Source organism: Corylus avellana, chromosome 9 (genome assembly GCF_965113065.1).
Source record: "Corylus avellana chromosome 9, dhCorAvel1.hap1.2, whole genome shotgun sequence".
Classification (NCBI taxonomy): Eukaryota; Viridiplantae; Streptophyta; class Magnoliopsida; order Fagales; family Betulaceae; genus Corylus; species Corylus avellana.
In genome coordinates, this window is record NC_142498.1 from 11,310,398 (window position 1) to 11,333,426 (window position 23,029).

A 23,029-nucleotide genomic window follows, 5' to 3' on the forward strand; every position below is an offset into this window, starting at 1 on the left:
TAAAAAAACCCCACTGCCACACTAAAGTCATACAGATCAATGGAAGTGTAGCTGAAATTAGGAGATAACATCTAGTGATCAGCCTGCACCTCAAATATTAATGAACAACAAAACCTAACACCAGCACCAATAATGGCTATTCTTTTGGCAAAACCTAAAAAGTTCACAAGCCATTATTATTCATCTTAATAATAATTTTTATTTTATTTTTAAAACCTATGTTTTTAACGGCGAAGTATCAGGTGGCCGGTGGCAGCGAAGAGAGAGGGATGACACTATTTCTATTATCTTAGCCCTACGCAATTCTCGAAGTCCTAACTTACCAAACTTAAGTTTTTTAAAAAAATCTTAATTACACCCGATTATATCACATATAAAATAAAAAATTATTTATTTATAATAATAATAAAATAAATTAAAAAAAAAGAAGAATTGAAGGGTTGGCTGGTTGGCCACCCCTCCCCCACTTGGGGTGGCCGGCAGCCACCCTAGGCCATAGGAGTGGCTGGCGAGCCACTCCCATGGGCTGGGGGTGGCGACCAACCACCCTAAATCCGGATCTAGGGTGGCTAGCTGCCCAGCTCATGGGGGTGGCTCACTAGCCACTCCCATGGCTATGAGAGTGGTCGGCAAGCCACCCCCAAGCCATGGGAGTGGTCGCCCGGCCACCCCCATGGCCTATGGGGTGGCCGGCGAGCCACCCCTAGGCCATGGGAGTAGCCGCGTGGCCACCCCTAGGCCTAGAGGTGGCGGCCAACCACCCAAAGTGGGGGAGGGGTGGCTGGCTCAATTCTGTTTTTTATTTTATTTATTATTTAATTATTTTTTTAATTTTTTTTTTATCTAGAATATAATTTGGTGTGATTGAATTTTTATTTTAAGTATAAATCTAATAAAATTGACTGATATGCCGGCTTCTTATTAGTGAGGTGCACCCGAGACGCTCTGAGAGATGCATGTGATCCTCTTTTCAAAAGAAAATGTTGTACTCTCTACCCATACCCATGTTAGAGATTAAAAGAATAAAACATCCTTTTCAGCCCAGAATGCTAAAACCCCGCTAAAGCCCTCTTTCTGTCATTTTTCAAAACCCAAAACTTAACCCTATCATTGCTCTTCTGTCTTCTCCAATGGCCACTCGCTGTAGATCTATCTCAACACCAACTCTCTCTTTCCTTAAATCGACATTCGCCAAACCCGCCGTTAAACCCAGAGCCGCACCTTCTCTTCGCACAGTCACGGACCACTCTTCTGTCAGAATTCAAAGGCACGCCCCTTGAACCATTTCTCAAATTTTCATTTGTTATATGAAATTCAGGCCGGTTCCTCAAATTGGGTTTTCCTTAAATGAGTATAATTTCTGAAAAAGTGCGGATTTTGAATTTCAGGTCGATTCCTCAATTGGGTGCTCTTCAGTCTCTGCTTCCTCTCTTCACAGCGGTCTCTTCGGCTCGGCTCACCTCGTGCCTCGGAGTCGATCCGATGAGCTCGAGGTCGTTGTCTCAGGGTATGCTTTGCAGTGCAAACCCAGGAGTTTGATGTTGTCCACTGTTTTAAATTTAGTATCTGTAAGCAACTTTTTACTCGATAATTGAAAATTGGATTTCAAGTTCTCTTATGCTTGTTATTTGCTGTGTTTCTTTCAATTTATCGTATAATCGATAAATTTATATTCCTATTTGCATTATTAGAAAGTATCACTGTCATCATATGTAAGCTGGCCTTTGTTGGGTTGTTCCTTCTTTTCGTACACTTATGTTTTTTTTTTTTTTTTTTTTTTTGTGATTAATTTTCTCTAGCTCTTTCTTTGGTGACTGAGAAACTGTTGTTTACAAAAAGAAAAAGGAAAAAAATTTGGTTTCATTGTTGTTGAAAAGAATAAGGTAAGCAAAATCTTGAAATCTACCGAAAATGATGGTGAGGTGAGAGGATATGATCATAATTATTTGATATTGTCCGGTGTTGTGTTAGAGTCCAATAAGGAGTATATCTTTGTAGATTTTATAGTCCAATAAATAGTTAGATTATTTCTTTATTAGAGTCATTCAAGTCAAGACCTAATTGGTCTATTATGTAATCAATAGTACATTGTTTGTCTATTTAAAGGGGAACTATCAATAACAAATTTTCAGTTGATTATTGTCTTAGAATACAATTTAATGTGTTTTGGAGGTCAAGGCTCTCTCGAAGTAGCCATTGGAGATCACAGCTCTCTCGAAGTAGCAAAGTTATCCTTTCCTATGTTTTGTTACTAGTTGGTTCGCATCAAGTGGTATCAGAGCAAGGCTGATTGTTTTATGTAAGAATCACCGATCTATGACGAAACAACAATGTGATGATAGGCTCCTTGAGCTTCTAGAACAGCTGCGCACTACCTGTGAGAAGATGAGTGATGTCTATCACAAATTTGTCCTAAGAACCCAACCATCATCCATACCAAAAAATTCACCACCACAACCAGTCACGTTCCCACAATCATCTCCACCAGGAAAACAAACCAAATACCCAAATCCAACAGAAACCCATCCGAAAATACCAAATAAACCTCAGTGGCCAAGCAACAAGAAGAAAAAATAAAAAATCATGCCTTCGTTCATCCAAGCCCCTCGTCACAACACCCAAACCGCAAGACATCAAGCAATGCCATAAACAAAACCACAGCTTCAGCTGACAAGCAACAAAAATCCACCCACGTCGCCAGTCCACCACCTCAAGAGCACCAAGCTGGCAGTCCAAGAATTCCTCTCTGGCTTGCGTCCCAACAGTTCCAGACTCTAGGTTTCTTCTTTACTGCGGTGTGAGTGAGATAAAGCAACGACGAGCCTTTGTGTGGCTTAGAAAGAGGGAAAAAAATGTTGAAAAGAAAACAAGAGAAGCGACTGAAAACCCAAAGAAAGAGCTGCAAGTTTCGTTCGACGTCTTCTTGTTTGGTTGTGAAAAGAGGAAAAAAAATTGTTGCAAGATCATATGATCCTAACAAGTCAACAACTACTAGAAATAGTGTCCGACATGCAACAGAAAAAAATTGAGATCTTAGTTATTGTGTTATTTTCTTTAGTATTTATTTTTGTTAATTGGTTTTCATGGTCAAGTAGTTTAGTTTCGAATTTTTTCTATGGGACAAGAAAATTGTTAAGGGAGGGGAATGATATGATCATAATTATTTGATATTGTCTGGTGTTGTGTTAGAGTCCAATAAGGAGTATATCTTCGTAGATTTTATAGTCCAATAAATAGTTAGATTATTTCTTTATTAGAGTCGTTCAAGTCAAGACCTAATTGGTCTATTATGTAATCAATAGTATATTGTTTGTCTATTTAAAGGGGAACTATCAATAATAAAGTATGAGTTGATTATTGTTTTAGAATACAGTTTATTATGTTTTGGAGGTCAAGGCTCTCTCAAAGTAGCCGATTTATCCTTTCCTATGTTTTGTTATTAGTTGGTTCGCATCATGAGATCCGACTTGAGATACAAAATGTTTTAGTGTTCTCAACATCCTTTTACTATCTAAGATCGAAACTTTAATTTTCCAGAAAGATCCAATTTTATAGCGAGATGCACATGCAAGGAGTGTGTGTGTGTGTAAGTGTACATACACACACATGCTTGTATGTATATATGTAAATTTTTTGCTCCTGAATCTCAACTTTGAATTTCAGTTTCGTTTTGTGGTGTGAAATCCTTGTATAATGAGTCAGAAATGAATTGTGTGTTGTTTTGTATTTTCTATCTTTGGGATCCAAAGAAGGTGATCAATGTCTACTTCAGTTGGAAAGGGTTGTTTCGTTGCCATAAAAATAGTCTCATATAGAATGAAGCTCCTCTTTGCCTTATTGCGGACAATTTCGAGAGGCAGGAATAATCAAACTCTTGAGGCTGCTGATAATTTCACTCTATTTGTTTTACCCATGTTGACACTTACATGACGTGGATAATGATTTTCAACTGAGATCCAAGATGTGGAAATTTTAGGAAAATGAACAAAGTTACATGTTAGAGAATTTAGTTATCAATGGAGACATCTCATATGATCCAGATAAAGTTAAGGTCATATAGTCCAATTTTCCACTTAGCTCTACCCTGAGAACAAAAATTGGCGGCCAAACTTGGATGGTCTTCCTTTCCACTCTATTGGTGAGGAGGAAGGTCGAGCGAGCTTTTGAAGAGAGGGTGGTTTCCAAAGTGTGAAAGATTTGAATAAGGATAAGGCTCCGGGTCTAGACGGTTTCTCGATGGCTTTCATCCAATCATGTTGGGATGCTATCAAAGATGTTATGAAGGTCTTTCTATGAGTTCCATATGTGTGGCAAGGTCGTTAAAAGCTTGAATATGACCTTTATTTCCCTTATTCCTAAGAAAGTGGGGGCTGTTGAGGTTAAAAGACTCTCATCCTACCAATTTGGTAAGTGGTATTCGTAAGATTATTAGGTAGGTTTTGACTAATAGATTGAAAACTATCTTGGGGAATAGCATTTCGAAGACTCGAAACACTTTTATTGGAGGTCGTCAAATTTTTGGTTATGTTCTTATCGCCAATGAATGTATAGATAGTCGTCTCAAATCTAGCGAGGTAGAAGTGTTATGTAAATTGGACTTAGAAAAGGCTTATGACCACATTAGTTAGGATTTCTTGCTATACAGGTTGAAGAGACGTGGCTTTGGGGAGAATGGCATAGTTGGATTGTGCACTGGATATCCATTGTTCGGTTCTCTATTATGATTAATGGTACTCCCAATGGCTTCTTTAATAGCTCTCGTGATCTGAGACAAGGCGATCTTCTTCCTCCCCATCCCCCTCCCCCCCTTCCTTGAGCACACTTTCCAACATGCCCACATATTTCCTTTCTCTCTTCCCTATCACAGTTAGTGTTGCTAATCAGATAGAAAGTTATAGAGCAATTTCTTGTGAGGTGGTTTGGATAACGAGTTTTAAGTTCCATCTTGCTAATTGAAGGTTTGTACTCCCCTTAGTCGTCGAGGTTTGGGGATTTGGAGTTTGCTCACTTTCAATCAGGTTCTGTTTGGAAAGTGGTTTTGGAAGTATACTATGGAGAGAGGCTTTTTAGCAACAAGTGATGGATAAAAATATGGTAGTTTGGTGGGTGGATAGTGTCTAAAGTTGTCACCGGGCCTTATGGGGGAGTCTATGGAAATATATTAGGAGGGATTGTGATGCATTCTCTAGTTTTGTTACTATCTAGGTGGGTGAGGGCTCTCAGACCAAGTTTTGACTTGACATTGGGTGTGGGGATTGTCCTCTAAAAGAATCCTTTCCATAATTCTTTTTGGAGAAAAGTTTTCATTGCAAGAGACATGGATGCTCTAGTGTCTGATCATATGTTTGCTCACAATGATGAGGTGCATTGGGATATGAATTTTATCAGATTGTTTCATGATTGGGAGGTGGAGTATGTATCTTCTTTTTTCAATGCTCTATATTCTGTTTGGAGTTGGGGAGTGGAAGATAAGTGTTGTTGGGTTCCCTCCAAAAGATGATCTATTGAGATCAAAACATTTTACAAAGCTCTCCTCCCCAATGTTGACTATTCTTTCCCTTGGAAGAGCATCTGGAGGTCTAAGGCTCCTTTGAGGCTGGCATTCTTCACATAGATGGCATTGTTAGGAAAAATTCTCACTATGGATAATCTCCGCTAGTGTCAAATCATAGTGATAGATTGGTGTTGTGTGTACAAAAAGGATAGGGAAACTCCTGATCACCTCCTTCCTTCACTGTGATATTGCGAGAGACTTTTTGAATTTGGTTTTTAAGATGTTTGGAGTAAAGAACCTTGCCTAGATGGGTGGTGGAGCTCATGGCGTGTTGGAAAAGGGGATGAAGGATTTAATGTTATTTGGAATGTTATGTTTTCTTGTTTAATGTGGTGCATTTGAAGAGAAATGAATGCTCGAAGTTTCGATGATTGTGAGAAGACGAGCTTGAATCTACAACTTTGTTTCCTTAAATCCTCCTTTGAGTAGATCTCTATTAACGCCCTTCTTGATGCCTATAGCTTTGTAGAGTTTTGTGCTTTTTTTTTCCTTGTTCTTGATGTTGCCTAGTGTTTTTCTCTCATATACCTCCTGTGTACTAGGTTGCGCCCCGTGCACTTTTTAATAAATTTGCTTTGCTTATTAAAAAAATCATTATCATTATGGAATCACGAGGTTTCCAAGAATGAAATAATTACAATTAATGTGATATAATTTTTCTAGGACTGGATGTGAGTTTCTCATTAAAGAGTTCGTATTTTCAAGCGTTGTTATGTCTTATGGTGTTTTGAGGCATACAATATGGATAACTCCTTTAAAGGTCCAGGCTAGTTGGCTCTTCCATAGCTTTCTGCAGTTTAAGCCTTTAGATCAAGCTGTGTATTTATTTTACTTCTAAAATGAACTGGTAGAGAAGATTTTGTGAGGAGCCATCTTTGGATGTTAAGGCCAAAAATAGATGTGAAAGGATCATGCTTGTTTTACTAATAATTTTTTTTTGGGGGGTGCATGATACTCTTTTCAATTAGGTATAGCAATCGGTTTTCTGTGTGGGACTAATAATTGTTGTTTGGGCTGGATATTCTTGATGAATGGTATACCACAAATTTGCAAATTAGTTTTCTTACTTAACTTGACGCTTAAGGTTTATTATGGACTTTTTAATGTCTGTCTTTATCTTTCATGTCTGTTGACATAAACTGGCATTAAGTTATTAGACATCCATTAGGCCGATGGTCTTTAGACCAAATGGCATCTTGTCGCCCCATAAAGGAGTAGAGTATTAGGTCACGGTTTCAATCCTGTCATTCGCACCACATTTTTTGTATGCAGTTGTTTGATCTTTTGGGATGTGATTGCAGGACCACTTATCTATGCCTTGACATTGACACATTTAACTATTTGTTCTCTTGAATGTAAATTTGGAAATCGAATAAGGATTTACAAAAACTATCAGTTAGTAAGCTAATGTTTATCATTGTAAGTGAGCTGAGATTGTGTATTATGCCTAATTTACCCGACTGCAGTAAGGCATTGCTAGTTTACCACAATGGCGAGCTGATTCCTGCTAATTTGTAAAAAGATATTTATATGTGCAAAAATGTCATCTTGAATAGTTTATATCTCTTGGATGCACTTATTAAAAAGAGGTAAATTATGTTTTGGATGAAGAATTGTTTGTCAACCTACAATGTTCCTCCTGTCAAAACTTTGAAAATATTTGGAATGGGAAACCTTTGAAAGATTTAACTTTTTTTGTAAAAATAAGTTAAAGTAGTGAGAAAAATTATACATGATTATGTAGGTAGTTATTGATCGCACTTTCTACTCTCTCTCTCTCTCTCTCTCTCGCAAATGGCTGTGCTAGCATTTATCCTGCAGAAGATTGTTTATAACAAATAAAATACAATGAAAGCTGAATTCAATTTTTGATTGTCTTAACAAAAGCAAGATTGTGTCTACTCTCATATTGTATTGAAGTAAATGTGGAGCTCTGCTTGCATGGTCAAAATCTGTGGTATTGGACTGGCATATGACCCCAATATTATTAAATTCCATAAGGTATCATGCTTGTTATGTTCTTCATCATATTTTGGAGTCACCGAGATTATGGCTTTTCTATGTTGACTTTCTGCAACCACCCCCCCCGTAACTGTAGATCTAGAAAGTCGGTTCTCAGAATTAATTACACTTGCTTAAGTATCAAGGAATTTTGTCTCATGGAGGTGTAAAAGTAGATTGTTATAAGCTATATTGTTGGCATGACCCTGCACTAGAAGTAATAATGACAGCTCATAAAAAGCATTTAAATATTAGACCATGCTCTGGGGCTCAAATTAATAGATTCTTAAAGCTTCTTTAGCTCTAGGGAAGTCTCTTGAAGTGTTGTATTTTTTTTTTTTTTTGGATAAATAAGTCAAAAGTTTTTGATGTTTAGCTTTATGGGGATCCATGTGATGCTGGGAGACAATGGTCAAGTAAATTTGTTACAATTTAGACAAATTACAAGTGATTATAGCAACATACAGATGTAAGGTTGGTGATATCTTCTCAAGTGGTTAAAGTGGCCATGATTACATGTACTTCAAGAGTTTAAGATAGAATGGTTTTGGCAATAAGCCTTTTTAAAAAGATTGTTTTTCTTTCACGCTGTAATATGTATCTTTCAGAAGAAGAATGTTTTACTAGCTTTATAAAGCTATGTGAGGGTTTAAGTCCAGTGAGATACAATCAAACTTGGGTTTTTTTTTTTTCAGGGTTAAGCAAAGTTGAGAATTTGTCCAGACTTTGACTATTTTCCATGCAAGACTTTCAGTATTTCAATTTTAATTTCATAGAAAATTGTATTCTAGTATTAGGGTTTTATTTGGACCTAATTAACTCTTGCACAATATTAATTTAATTATGCTTTTCCTTATATTGAGTTGACTTCTAAAGACTAGCCTAATAGTTAAGAATTCATTTGACTTCATGAATTTGTTATTTTAATTTTTAGTGAAGCATTTGTCAGTTCTGGGTAAGCTAATATATTTTTTCTTTCTTTGTTGTTGTTTTTCTTTTTTCTTTTTTCAGAACTTGGTCTCAGTGTGCCACGATAATTAAAAGATTGTGATTGGTGGATGGATCCATGTCATGCTACTCTTCTTGGGTTGTCCTTTTATCATGTCTATTGAGAATTACTTTTTTATGGGAATAAGGGTGCATGAATTCAATTATGTGGCATTCTTCTTGTTAGAATTCTTGAAAATTAATGTGTTGAATTTTGTAACTTTGCATGGGTTTTGTTACAGCATATTAATGTAGGACAATACCATTGCTTCTACATTATTTATTTATTTTATTTTATTTTATTTTTATTTTTGATTATGGTACGTCTTATGTTGTGACATTACTGGAAATGTCAAAACCCAATGAATTTTCTCTTAGGCTTTGTTTGTTTCGGTGTAAAATGATTTTTAGAAAATGTTTTTTGTATTTTACAATGTTTGATACGACGAAAAATAATAGTCAAACAAAAAATATTTTCGGTTTAATCGAAAAGGTTTAATTAATTTTCGTAAAATGGTTTTTATTTTTGAAAACTGTAAACCATTTTTCAAGTTTGAGCTTCTCAACCTCAAATTGACAGACCCAGTTAAGATCTTGCTGAGATTTCACCAAGCCACCGTTAGGACCTATTAGGACACTGATGCCTGATGGGACTCGCTGGTTTCCAACCAGGCCACTACTGGGACTTTGCTTGGAAAGTGCCAGGACCTTGTCGGGACCCTGTCAAAACTTGGGACACTCAGGATTTGGCAAAACTTGGCCGATAGGACCTGATTGAGACATTATCATAATTTAAAGTTTAATATGATTAAATGAAAAAATATGTATAAAAAAACATTGTGATTTTTCATATGCTCCAAATACTAGAAAATATTTTCAAGAAAATCTTTCAAGAAAATGTTGTCTGCTGAAATAATCTTTCGACGAAAATATTTTAGGTTGAAACAAATGTAGTCTTATCTTGGTCTATAAAATTCCTTAAATATGGGAATTATTGATTCTTTTTCATTCATATTTCTCCTTTGGAAACCCGTAATAATGGATGGCAAGTTATTTGGGCATTTCAATTTCATTCATATGTATTTGACTTGAAAACTTTAACATTATACACACAGCTTAATGTAATAAAGATTTTGGGAGATAAAATGATTTATATATGATATGAGATATCTTGCTAGGCAACGTGAAGTCAACGTGAGGAAGTGGGGAGGCTATTAATGAGATGATGCCCCAATGTCTCCCCTTTGCTTGAAAAGGGTCTCCAAGATAAGAATACAGTTGCAAGTGCCATCACTCGCTGAATGTCCTTTTTGAATCTCTACTCCCACATTCATGCCCACATGTAAGAGTTGAATGCAACATCATCCTCTATGAATGTCCAATGATACATGCATACTCCCATGCAATGAATACCTAATTGATGTGGGAAGTACAATGGAAAAAGCTGTCAAAATGTTTTTAAAGGATTTTTGTTTCCAAAAAATATTCAATAGTCAAGTAGTTTGCTCTTTTTTTTTTTTTTTTTTTTAATTAAATGGGAGAAAATGTTACAAGGGAGGGTTTTTCACTCTTGATCCAGAAAGAAGAGAGTGAAAGACCTAACATAAGAGGTAAGCTTGTAACGCCCTAGAGAAATCAATTAACTGGTAACTGACTTCCTAGTTCGCCTCCTAGTCTTATTCTACGAGGAACAGAACTTAGGGATTTCATCTTTTCTTAAGAGAGTCTGTAGTAGAAGACTTTCACTAAAAGACAGAGATATCTATAATTTAAAATCCGCAATCACAAGTAACTAGAGTGAAACTTAAAGTATCATAACATAGATTAGTTCCCAAATGTTGCGTTCAAAGACCAATCATCCAAAATACGTTACAAACCACATCTAATTATTCTAGAACATAATTAAAGTCTACATTTAACAAGGTACATCATAAAAACAATCTTAATCATATCCTAGAGGGTAGCTTCATTAGCGACCCACATGGACTTGAGCCACATGGGATCTAGGTCCCTAAAAATGATTATGATCAAATCTTTCACAATGATCGGATGCCTCCTGGGATTCATCTTCAACTAAATTATCAATAACAACATAAGATACATATAGGGGAAAAGAATACAAGAGTAAGTCCAAAAACTTAGTGAATATAAACGCACAAGACGTACACGTCATTAAATTGTGAATTTGGTTATTTATAAATCACATGCAGTATTATGAGGTCACAGTTTATCATATGAGCATAGATGCAATATAGAAGTACATGTTGTAATGTGATAATCATGGCATAATTCAACTCTATATAGTCTACCCGAAATATTACTTATTCTCAGCAGGGTTGGTGCTGTCCCAAAGGACCTGTAATACAATACCGGTGCCCCGGATATTGCACGCTACCATCCATAACACTAGCTGTTGTGCTAAATACTACATAAATTAATAGATAATATTTAGTACGTTTTACTCGCAAGTTTACAAGATCAAACGATTGTATAGTGCAACAAATACGAGATTGATCCCACGAGGATTGTTGATTTTGTTTTAGAATTGATAAAAATATTAATTTGTCACTAAATTTATATTATGAAAAAGATATAAAGATAAAAGAAAAGCTAAAGGTAGGGCTTTGATATCCACCACTAATCATACTTAGATTATATAACAATATGCCAATGATCCAATCATATTATGAATACTTAATGTTTGTCAACCTAAGGGTATGAGTGTCTACTCCTTAAGCTATTGATTTTCCTAAGCAACGAATTAAGTATGTGTGTCTACTCTAATTCTTTTCTTAAAGGATTTAGCATGGGTGTCTACTAAGTTGCTCTTTAAGAAAGTATAAATCTGTGGAAATTGACAAACACATAAGGCCTAGGGCATGGGTGTCTACTCTAGGTTCCCCATGTTGATTAACCCAAGAACCCGATGTAGATTTCTTTTGTTACTATTATTAAACCCAGGATTCGATCATTCAAATTGATTTAATTAACTAGTCCATACCACATGCATATGTTGATCAGACAAACACACATGAGGAATTCAAGAAAACAAGAATTAATCAAGTTAAGCAACACAATATGATTATCACAAAGGCGCCAATATTAAAATATTAAATAAGCATAATTAGGGCTTCAATCTAGCCTTCCTAAAGAGTTAGTTACACATAATGAAAATAAAACTAAAAAGAAAAGGGAAAGAAAGAACCGAAAACCGCTCCTAGAAGTAGTCTCCAAATTCCTCTCCCCAAAGTTGTGTTTTTTTAATAGGATGATTATTCTCAAGGTTTAGAAGTCTATTTATAGGGCTTTAGAAGTCCTTGTTACACTAGTAAACCTAGAAAATTCATAGGGTTTAGTCCTATTACAAGTGGGACTTGGAATACCCTAATATGGAAGGAAAGGGCATTCTGGCCACAGCTCATTGTTCTCCAGCGCATGGGTGCGATTGATCGTAGCCCGTGTGCGCTCGATCACTAGTCTACTATGATCGATCGCACTACCAGAAACTCTAACTTTTCCCAAATTCTCTCTTTGAGCCCAAATCTTCCAGATTTACTTCATTCTCTTCCAAAAGCATAGAAAACACATAAAAGAACTAAAATAACATAAATTAACAACACTTAAGGAATTAACACATATAAGTTTAAGAGCTAAAATATGAATATTTTGACACTTATCACACCCCCAAACTTACATATTGCTAGTCCCTTAGCAATACAAAACTAAAAATAAAATAAAATACAGAAAACTAAAAGATAAATCCATCTTTCGTTGGATGTACGATTGCATTTAGCATATGCAACAAGCTTTCTAAACCCCTAGGAATTCCCTAGAGGACGAGTGAAGTCTCGTGAGGGTTTTCTAGGAATGTTACCCATGAACATTATGCAAGAGTTCATGTTATACAAAAATAAAGGTATCACTCAAAACCATGATTTTTGTTCATTAGCAAGCTTAAAAAGATAAACTCCATATTCACAATGAATTGAAATTTTAAAATTTAATCACTTACAAAAAACATGCTAAGGCATCACAAGTTCGAAAACAGTGTAAAGTGAACTAGCACATAAATATGAAGCTTCCAATTATTTTCAATGTGCAATGTCTCAATATCTCAAAGTTCACTTAAATCCCTATTAGAATGAACAACAATGACATTTCTTTTTCTTTTTCATCAAGTTGTGCAATGTTTGGTTCCCTTAAGTTTTCTAATTGACCCATGTAATGAGTGTTAAGCCAATAACTCCAAAACCAGATGGTTTTAGGGCATTAGGTGTAGAGACACCCCTAGGACTTACTAACTCAAGTTAAAAAGGATACGAAACCAAACTAACCATGACATTAACCAAATCAAAATTCTTCACCTTTTGACGTGAACAATCAATGATTTGAGGCAAGAGGTCTAGTTACTTTAGTGGAAAGCTTTATCAATGATTTTTTTTTTTTTTTTTTAACACACACACACACACACACATATATATATATGCCAAAGTATCCCTTTAATAAATCATGCAGTTTCACCCAAGACATAAAACACATACATTAGACTTCATGTCATACCCTACAAATTATGTGCTAATGTGCTTGTGTAAGATCAGATCAAACATGTGAATTCTCAACTGTCCTAAGCAAGTAACCAAATTGAAAAACTCAATTATCAGATCATGTGTTCAAAATTTTAAGCTTACCAATGAAATTAAATCACAATTCTTTCAGATTAACCAAAATCTTAAGGCAAACATGAACATGCATATATATATATATAATCACAAAAAAAAAAAACTAAAAAAATCAAATAAAACTGGGACAAGGTGTGTGTAAAGTGTCTCCCATACCCCCAAACTTAAATTACACATTGTCTCCAATGTGTCTATAACATGGAAAGAATTTACCCGGAATATGGACGAATTTGTCTGGAATAGCATGGCTCATAGCACACCCCCAAACTTGAACTGAAGCACACTTGTCCCTGCAAAATAAAACACTAAAACAAATAAAAGGGAAACAAAAACAAAACTAAAGACAAACATAAAGATAAATTGAAAACAAATAGAAAAATAATAGGATAAACTATGGGGTGCCTCCCATGAGCGCTAAGTTTAGTATCTTCAGCCATACTATGACACTTTAAACTTGAAGCACCGATCTTTTCTTCTCTTGCACCAAAGGGAATGAATTTTTTCTATTGCAAGATGCTTCCGAATGTCTATAGATCGGGAAGGACCACTTTGAGTTTTCTTAAACAGCTTCTCATTCGGTGGGGAATCATGAACTGAAATAAAGTAGGAAGAAAACTCAGGGAGCTTTTCTATCTTGATGTCCTCAATTTGCTCATGTGGTAGCTCTAACAGACTTCTTTCCTGGCCTCTTGATGTTTCAGGAATAAGAGTCAATGTTGAAAAAATCTTAATGCTTTCTTCTTTTTCCTGATGTGGCTCTTGTGGAACTTCGGTTTGCTCCTCCTTCCCCTCTTCAACTTGATTTTCAACCACCTCTTCACTCCTTGGTGTGACAGCTTGCGCATGATAATAGGTGCACTCTTCCTCCATGTATTGTCCATTGGGGTTTTCCATCAACTGCCTTTAACACTCTTCTTCTTAGTATTGTTGTGGCCAATTGTCCCATTTGTACTTCCAGTCTTTGAATGGCTTGATCGGTTCTTTGAAACGCTTGATCGGCCCTTGTATTGATTTGTTTTTAATCAGTCATAAATTGCTATTGCGAAGTCACCAGGGTGTGTAGCATACTTTCCAGTCTATTTAGCTTTGACTCTTGCTCTTGATTTGTAGATGAATACAAATGACAAGTTTCAATATAATGATCAGAATGAGAACATATGGAACATACCTGGAGTTGGGTGGCTGGCTGAATAGGAGAGATGTTCTGAGTAGTCATGGAGTTTAGAATTATATTTAATGTCTTCTGCATGGCAGCCATCTGATTTTGTAGTGGTGGAGCCAATTGAGAGAAATATGAATGATCATAGAGCTGCGGATATGATTGATGATGCAGTTCAGAGCTTGAGCTTGCCATGAGAAATTTGACTGTTGGCTCTAGGTTGAGTTGTAGGAATCAAGATAGTTGTCGTTCCCCAGTCTATTGAACGATGTGTTCTTATGCCCATTAATTTTGTTAGAGATTTGTCTCATTATAAGATATTCTCTAACATAGTGATAAGGGTCATGGCATAATGAACATGGTCCATGGGGTGTCGGAATGCCTCCCCACATGTGTGAAATAAAATAAAATAAAAGTCAAAATAAAAAGGAAAATAAAAACAAAATTTAAAAAGAAAACTTACTAACATGTAGACTTAAATGGCCCTGCATGAAACAAAAGGAAAAAAAAATCATATCTATAATTAGTGCAGTAACTGTGCTGCTCTCCGAATGTGCGATCGATCGCACCGTGAGGTGCGCTTGATCGCATTGGTGTGCTCGATCGTACTTCTGGAAGCAGAACAATAACTGCGGAAAAACTTAGAAAAGGAGAAAAAATAAAAACAAAAGTAAACTAAGGAAAGTAATTCCAAACAAAATCGAACAATCCCGGCTACGGCGCCAAAAACTTGTTGTGCTAAATACTACATAAATTAATAGATAATATTTAGTACGTTTTACTCGTAAGTGCACAAGATCAAACGATAGTATAATGCAACGAATATGAGATCGATCCCACGAGGATTGTTGATTTTGTTTTAAAATTGATAAAAATATCAATTTGTCACTAAATTAATATTATGAAAAAGAAATAAAAAGATATAAAGATAAATGAAAGCTAAAGGTAGGGCTTTGATATCCACCACTAATCATACTTAGATAATATAACAATATGCTAATAATCCAATCATATTATGAATACCTAACATTTGTCAACCTAAGGGTATGTGTGTCTACTCCTTAAGCTATTGATTTCCCTAAGCAATGAATTAGGCATGGGTGTCTACTCTAATTCTTTTATTTCTTAAAGGATTTAGCTTGGGTGTCTACTAAGTTGATCTTTAAGAAAGCATAAATCTGTGGAAATCGACAAACACATGAGGCCTAGGGCATGGGTATCTACTCCCTATTTACCATGTTGATTAACCCAAGAACCCGGTGTGGATTTCTTTTGTTACTCTTATTAAACCCAGAACTCAATCATCCAAATTGATTTAATTAACTAGTCCATACCACATGCATATGTTGATCAGACAAACACATATGAGGAATTCAAGAAAACAGGAATTAATCAAGTTAAGCAACACAATATGATTATCACAAAGGCGCCAATATTGAAATATTAAATAAGCATAATTAGGGCTTCAATCTAGCCCTCCTAAAGAGTTAGTTACACATAATAAAAATAAAACTAAAAAGAAAAGGTGAAGAAAGAACCGAAAACCGCTCCTAGAAGTAGCCTCCAAATTCCTCTCTCCAAAGTTGTGGTGTTTCTTTCCAGAATGATTATTCTCAAGGTTTAGAAGTCTATTTATAAAGCTTTAGAAGTCCTTGTTACACTAGTTAACCTAGAAAATTCGTAGGGTTTAGTCCTATTACAAGTGGTACTTGGAATACTCTAATATGGAAGGAAAGGGCATTCTAGCCGCAACTCATTGTTCTCCAGCACATGGGTGCGATCAATCGCAGCCCGTGTGCGCTCGATTGCAATGTGCTCGATCACAGGTCTCCTGCGATCGATTGCACTACCAGAAACTCCAACTTTTCCCAAATTCTCTCTTTGAGCCCAAATCTTCCAGATTTACTTCTTTCTCTAACAAAAGCCTATAAAAGCATGGAAAACACATAAAAGAATTAAACTAGCATAAGTTAACAACACTTAAGGAATTAACACATATAAGTTTAAGAGCTAAAAATATGAATATTTTGGCACTTAACACTAGCAGCTAGACCGAATCCGACTTTGAGTAGCCCACACTATTAATGATGTACGTTTTGTAGTGACCCGTCAATCAAACAAGGTTGCACTAATCATGAACACCCATTGGATCCAAGGTCCATATAAACAGATACACATTTTGACCTTAGGGTTAACTTGTATAGTGAGCTTATGGCCGCTATCCTACACATACCGGTGTACCATGTCATATGATGCAATTAATCTTTTCCATCTTTTACATGCATGTTTTTATAAATCTCATCATTTTTCGTTATCTTGCCCAATCAACATATTTTTTCACAAAACAAAGTTCTCAGTAATCCAAAATGTATTTCCTGAGAGTTGTAAGGATGCATGTTTAGTACACATGAAATAATCATGCCATGCATGAAAAATAACAAATATTCATGTGAGTTAAAATCACTTCAGTCGTAAAACTCCTACACAAATTCCTCCATAGGTTCCACATCGTCAAAATCCGAGAAAAGACCTATCGTCAGTTCTAAACTTGAGCTAAAACAAGCCCTAGACCTAAACATGTTCAAAATAGACCTTCTACCTAACCATCGAATGTCGGGACAAAAAAGGTTCAAACGTTCGGCCACGACATCAAACGTTTGGACCAAAAGAGTCACACGTTTGGTGCTAGGTAGAAAACCCATTTCGAACCAAAAAGTCTTGAAGACACTTCTAAGCAAGTCCTAAGGTCTTATCATGATTCCTAATAGAACTTTAACCCAAAATAACACCTCCATGCTGTAATGCCCCAAAAAATGGACTTAATGACTTTGGTATGGTTACTGGCAATTCTTTCAGTTCAGTGAACTAGTAACTAATTGAAGGGATCGCTTGTCTAACATACTTAGAGTAAATGTAAGCGGAAGGTGAAATTGAAGGATCTTCTAAAAATCATAAAGTATGCAATTATTACCATTAATCATAAACTTGGAACTTCTAACCAAAATAGCCATTCTAATCAAACTTGGTACTGCAAAATCGACTCCTAGCTCATTCCTTTTAAAAAGTGCTCTTAAAACAGATAACTTGATAAGCCGCAAATACTACGTAAGTCTAAGACTTAGGCTCCGTTTGTTTCAACGTAAAATGATTTCTAGAAAATGGTTTTCCTATTTTTCGGTGTTTGGTGCGACGTAAAATAATAGTCAACAGAAAATATTTTTTGTTTGGTCGAAAATTCTTCTTTAATTTTTTGAAAATAGTTTCCATTTTTGAAAACCGTTAACCATTTTTCGAGTTTGAGCATCTCTTTCTCAAATTGATACACCCAGTTGAAAAGTCGTCGGGACTTGCCCCGGAACCGCTCGGGACCCGACGGGGATCCTGTTGGAACCCGCCAAGGACCTGACCGGGACCCACTTGGACCCGATCATGGCCTATTTGAGACCCTGCCGGGACTCAATCAAGACTTGTCTCAGACCTCGCAAGGACCTGACAGGGACCTGTCCGAGACCCGCCCGAGACCTATCCTAAACCTTGTCGGGAGCCACCCGGGACCTATTCGCAACCCTGCCAGGACCCACCTAGGACTCTACTAGGACTCGCCATGGACTCGACCAGGACCTATTCTGTAACATCCCGATATTTCTCTTCTTTTATCTTGTAAATAAATCGAGTGTTACGCTGAAATAATCTTACAAAGCGGAAAATCTGAAATTTATCAATACGAAACAATACTATTAAAAATACTTTTCTACAAAATATCCACAATCATGCCGAACAAGGCATTTATACAAATCTATCTGACTGTATAAACTCTAGACAAACTTCACCAACTTAGAATCTGTACATCTCAAATATAAAGCTCTAATCACAACTGCATAATTACCTTGACTTTCCATTCCTACAAGCACTATAAAAACTGTAAAGTAATGAGTCAATTGATTCACGATAATATAAATCATTGTTGAAGCAATTATATCAAAAGGCTAGACATTTAATAAAACTACAAAGATCTGTATTATTGATTATCAATATCACTCTCAGTATGTAAGAATACTTACAGTGGATTACATGAATGGATTATCAAAGGTAATTACTTGTTGAAACCCGTTCTGCTTCGCACAATCTCTTTCTTTCAATATCTCTCATTGTCTCCAAAAAATCATTCTCAATCTCTAATTCTCTGTCTCCATCTTTCTCTGAATTATCTTCGTCTCACTGCTTCTCCCTCTAACTCTGCCTCTCACCATCTCTCTGCTAGCTCTCGCTCTCGTGTTCTTTCTTTCTTGTAGCGCTTTGTCTCGCCATTTCTCTCTCTGCTCTGTGTAAACACTCTGAGAAAGAAGAAAGACTGAATAGAAAGCAGAAGAAGGAAGAATATGTGGAAGAGAAGGGAGAGGAGGTGAGTGGTGAAAATTGTGAAGGGTGAGAACTCTTTTTATAGGAAAAACCAAATACTATTCCGCCTTTCATTTTCAATTCTACCCTCCATTTACTATTTCACCTACCAAATACTATTATACCTACTATTTACTATTCTACCTTCCATTTACTATTCTACCTTTAAAATACTATTCTACCTTCCATTTGCTATTATACAACTACCCATCTCTAATTACCATTCATACAATATCATAAATTCATCAAGAATCAAGACCATTGCCTAATATGAATATTAATATAATCATAGCATCAAATTAATATCTCTAAAATAAGACTTTTAAAATCTGGGGTGCTACAATCTTTTCTCCTTATTAGAATTTCGTCCTCGAAATTAAAACTTGAATTTATCACTTATCTTCAAATTTAGCGACCCAATTTAAAAAATCACACTTAAACCATAACTTACCCAAGTTACCATATACCTTTAAACTTCTATATGTTCATAGAGTAAATATCATAACATTTTCTATACCCAGGCAATGTGAGACACCACAAGCACTCTTCTTGGGCACCAGTGTCACCGTTGGCAATCCTCAGGGAATTTCTTCATTCTCGGCCCTTAACTTTTGGCCCTTATACATTTCATCATGTCTTAACTGACACCCTTATAATATAACCCACTTTGGGCATCACCAACGTATGTCCACTAGCAGCCCTCAAAGGCTTGTGCACGCTCCCACCATCTTAGGATGGGTAATGCTCTGATACCATTTGTAACATCCCAATATTTCTCTTCTTTTATACTGTAAATAAATCGAGTGTTACGCTGAAATAATCTTACGCAGTGGAAAATCTGAAATTTATCAATACAAAACAATACTCTTAAAAATACTTTTCTACAAAATATCCACAATTATGCCGAACAAGGCATTTATACAAATCTATCTAACTGTATAAACTCTAGACAAACTTCACCAACTTAAAATCTCTGTACGTCTCAAATATGAAGCTCTAATCACAACTGCATAATTACCTTGACTTTCCATTCCTGCAAGCACTATAAAAACTGTAAAGTAATGAGTAAATTGATTCACGATAATATAAATCATTGTTGAAGCAATTATATCAAAAGGCCAGACATTTAATAAAACTACAAAGATTGGCATTATTGAATATCAATATCACTCTTAGTAAGTAAGAATACTTACAGTGGATTACATGAATGGATCATCAAAGGTAATTACTTATTGAAACCCATTCTGCTTCGCACAGTCTCTTTCTTTCAACATCTCTCACTGCCTCCATAAATTCCTTCTCAATCTCTGATTCTCTGTCTCTATCTTTCTCTGAATTATCTTTGTCTCACTGCCTCTCCCTCTAACTCTGGCTCTCACCATCTCTCTGCTAGCTCTCTCTCTCTCTCTCTCTCTCTCTCTCTCTCTCTACTCTCTGTAAACACTCTGAGAAAGAAGAAAGACCGAGTAGAAAGCGGAAGAAGGGAGAATACGTGGAAGAGAAGGGAGAGGAGATGAGTGGTGAAAATTGTGAAAGGTGAGAACTCTATTTATAGGAAAAACCAAATACTATTCTGCCTTTCATTTACAATTCTACCCTCCACTTACCATTTCACCTACCAAATACTATTATACCTACCATTTACTATTCTACCTTCCATTTACTATTCTACCTACCCTATACTATTCTACCTTTCAAATACTATTCTACCTTCCATTTGCTATTATACAACTACCAATCTCCAATTACCATTCATACAGTATCATAAATTCCTCAAGAATTAATATCATTGCCTAATATGAATGTTAATATAATCCTAACATCAAATTAATATCTCTAAAATAAGAATTTTAAAATCCGGGGTGCTACATATTCGAAACCCCGCCAGGACCCACCTAGGACCCCGTTGGGACCTGATCCGGACTTGTTTGAGACCTGACCGAGACCTACCTAGGACCTGATCGGGACTCGACCACGATCCGCCTGAGTGCCGACCGCGATCTTGCCGAAACTTGCCCGAGATATCACGAGCAGGTCCTGCGGGGTGCTAGGTTGGTCTCGATCATTTCCCAGTAGGACTCGGTTAGGACACCTCCAAGACCTGGCCAGGACATTTTCGCAATTTAGAGTTTAATATGATTGAATGAAAAAATATATATATAAACAAATTGTGATTTTTCGTATGCCCCAAGGTCCATAAAATATTTTCCAAGAAATCATTTTTTTAAGAAAAAGTTTTCTGCTGAAAACATTTTCTGACGAAAAACAGTTTATGTTGAAACAAACAGAGCATTAGAAAGTAAATCTCACGATTGAGTATGAAATGAGCTTCCGTTATGAGTGCGTAAGTAAACGTGTGTTTTCGCAAACATGTTAGCTATTGCCACTACCATTACATCATAAAAGTATAGTTTTGGTTTTTGAGGAATATATGTATAATCCTTGTAACAATTGCCTGTAAGTTTTGATGCAGAAAACTAATGTTGTATTTATATCATAACTATCATACATGGTCAACCCGAGATATTACCCATTCTTAGCAGAGTTAACGATGTCCTAAGAGACCTGTAATACAATACCAGTGCCCTGGCTACAGTACACTATCATTCATAACACTAACAACCCGACAAAGTCTAACCTCAAGTACCCACTAATGATGTACAACTTGTAGTGACCCGCTAATCAAACATGGTTGTGCAGGTCACAAAGAACCATTGGATCCATGGTTCATATAAACACATACACACATTTGACCATAGAATCAAGTCTATATAGTAAGCCCATGGCCATTATACTATACATAACAGTGTATGTAATACCCCCAAAACTGACATTGGTCAGCCTGGTAGGATTACTGGCAATTACCCCAGTGTAACCAATTGGTGGCTAAATGAGAAACCGCCCCTCTAAGCATCATCATAGTTAATGCATAGGAAGGAGAAATAAATCTAGAAGTCTATTAATCATTACAAGGATGAGTATAATCCTCAATACAAAGACACGAAGCAACTATCAATAACTTAAGCAAACCTGATAATAATGTGAAGATCTTTCTTAAGCAAAGTCCGTAGTGGCAACTGTGTCACTCTTTGGTTCAGAAACAGATTTCCTACAAAAGTAATAACCGCATAAGTCTAACGACCTAGTAAGTAAACCTCTCAATTGGGTATGACATAAGCCAGTTATCATTAAGCATAAATACACGTGCAATGTTGGTACACATTTGAAAGAGGTGTTGCCCCTGTTAATACACCGCAAAAGTATTATGTTGGTTTGAAAAATGGGTGGTGTACTTTTGGCGACAATCGCCTAGGAATTTTAATGTAGAAAACTAATACTTTATAGGTCATAACTATTATATATGGCCTACCCGAGATATTACCCCTTCTTAGCAGGGTTGGCGCTGTCCTGAGGGACTTGTAATACAATGCCGATACCCCGACCAGTCACTAAATAACCATTGGATCCAAGGCCCATATAACACACACATTTGACCATAGAATCAAATCTATATAGTAAGCACATGGCCATTATACAACGCATACTGGTGTACCATTTCATACAATGCATCTTATCAACCAGTTATTAAAGCAATTACCAAGTTGTACAAAAATATATGCATGCCCATATCATACGTGTGCTCAGCCAGCTGACATATCGCACGTTTTTAAGAAAAGTATTCGTAAGTGTTTACATACTTCGTGCACTCACTTGAGTCCTCTGATGAGTGCCAAATATTGCATTTTTGGACCCCTAATTTGCATTCGCTAAGCCTTTAGCTTTATTATTTTCTGATGTTTTGGTTAGTTTTGGTGTTTTAGTGATTTGCAGGTCGTTAAGAGGAAAATGCGGCTTTAAAGTGATATTTGCAACCCATTCTGGGGCTTAAGACACTTCATGGAGCATTGGTAGCAAATTAGGATCGAGCGATGATTCGCACTCGACGAGTCCCACTAAAAAGGCCATATCTAGAGTTGTATACCTTGGATTAAGGTGATCTTGGTGTCATTTGAAAACTAACTCAAAGATCTAAAAGTCATGTTTCACAAGAGTAGGTAAATTCTGACGGGAAGTGCACTCGAGCGCACGTTTAGTGCGATCGAGCGCACTTGCGCCCGCGCAGCAAAACACATGTTGCACGAGTGCGATCGAGCGCACTTGGCCGACCTGGCAGCGTTAAAACCCTAAAATTAGTTTATAAATATGATTCTTTTTCATTGTAAACGTACGGAGACGCGCCGGGGGCGCCGT

At 36.4% G+C, this 23,029-nt stretch overlaps 1 protein-coding gene across 2 annotated transcripts; it reads left to right on the forward strand.

Annotated features, from left to right (window-relative positions):
- The first annotated feature begins 985 nt into the window (after window positions 1-985).
- On the forward strand, window positions 986-8,821 carry LOC132190316 (protein NONRESPONDING TO OXYLIPINS 2, mitochondrial). Of its 2 annotated transcripts, none has more exons than XM_059605268.2 (3): window positions 986-1,267; window positions 1,389-1,507; window positions 8,567-8,821. In XM_059605268.2, exons 1-3 carry the CDS (start codon window positions 1,131-1,133, stop codon window positions 8,590-8,592), a joined length of 282 nt encoding a protein of 93 aa, XP_059461251.1. In that variant the 5' UTR covers window positions 986-1,130; the 3' UTR covers window positions 8,593-8,821. The 2 variants fall into 2 exon arrangements, with proteins under 2 accessions (XP_059461251.1, XP_088366742.1); XM_088510616.1 differs by having other exon boundaries at window positions 988-1,267; window positions 1,389-1,568.
- The last annotated feature ends 14,208 nt before the right edge of the window (window positions 8,822-23,029 follow it).

Bases quoted from the DNA above. Each gene is read 5' to 3' on its own strand.
- LOC132190316 (XM_088510616.1), top strand. From the start codon at position 1,131: ATGGCCACTCGCTGTAGATCTATCTCAACACCAACTCTCTCTTTCCTT. The intron at 1,268-1,388 runs GCACGCCCCTTG...TTTGAATTTCAG, and splicing joins TCTTCTGTCAGAATTCAAAG to GTCGATTCCTCAATTGGGTG.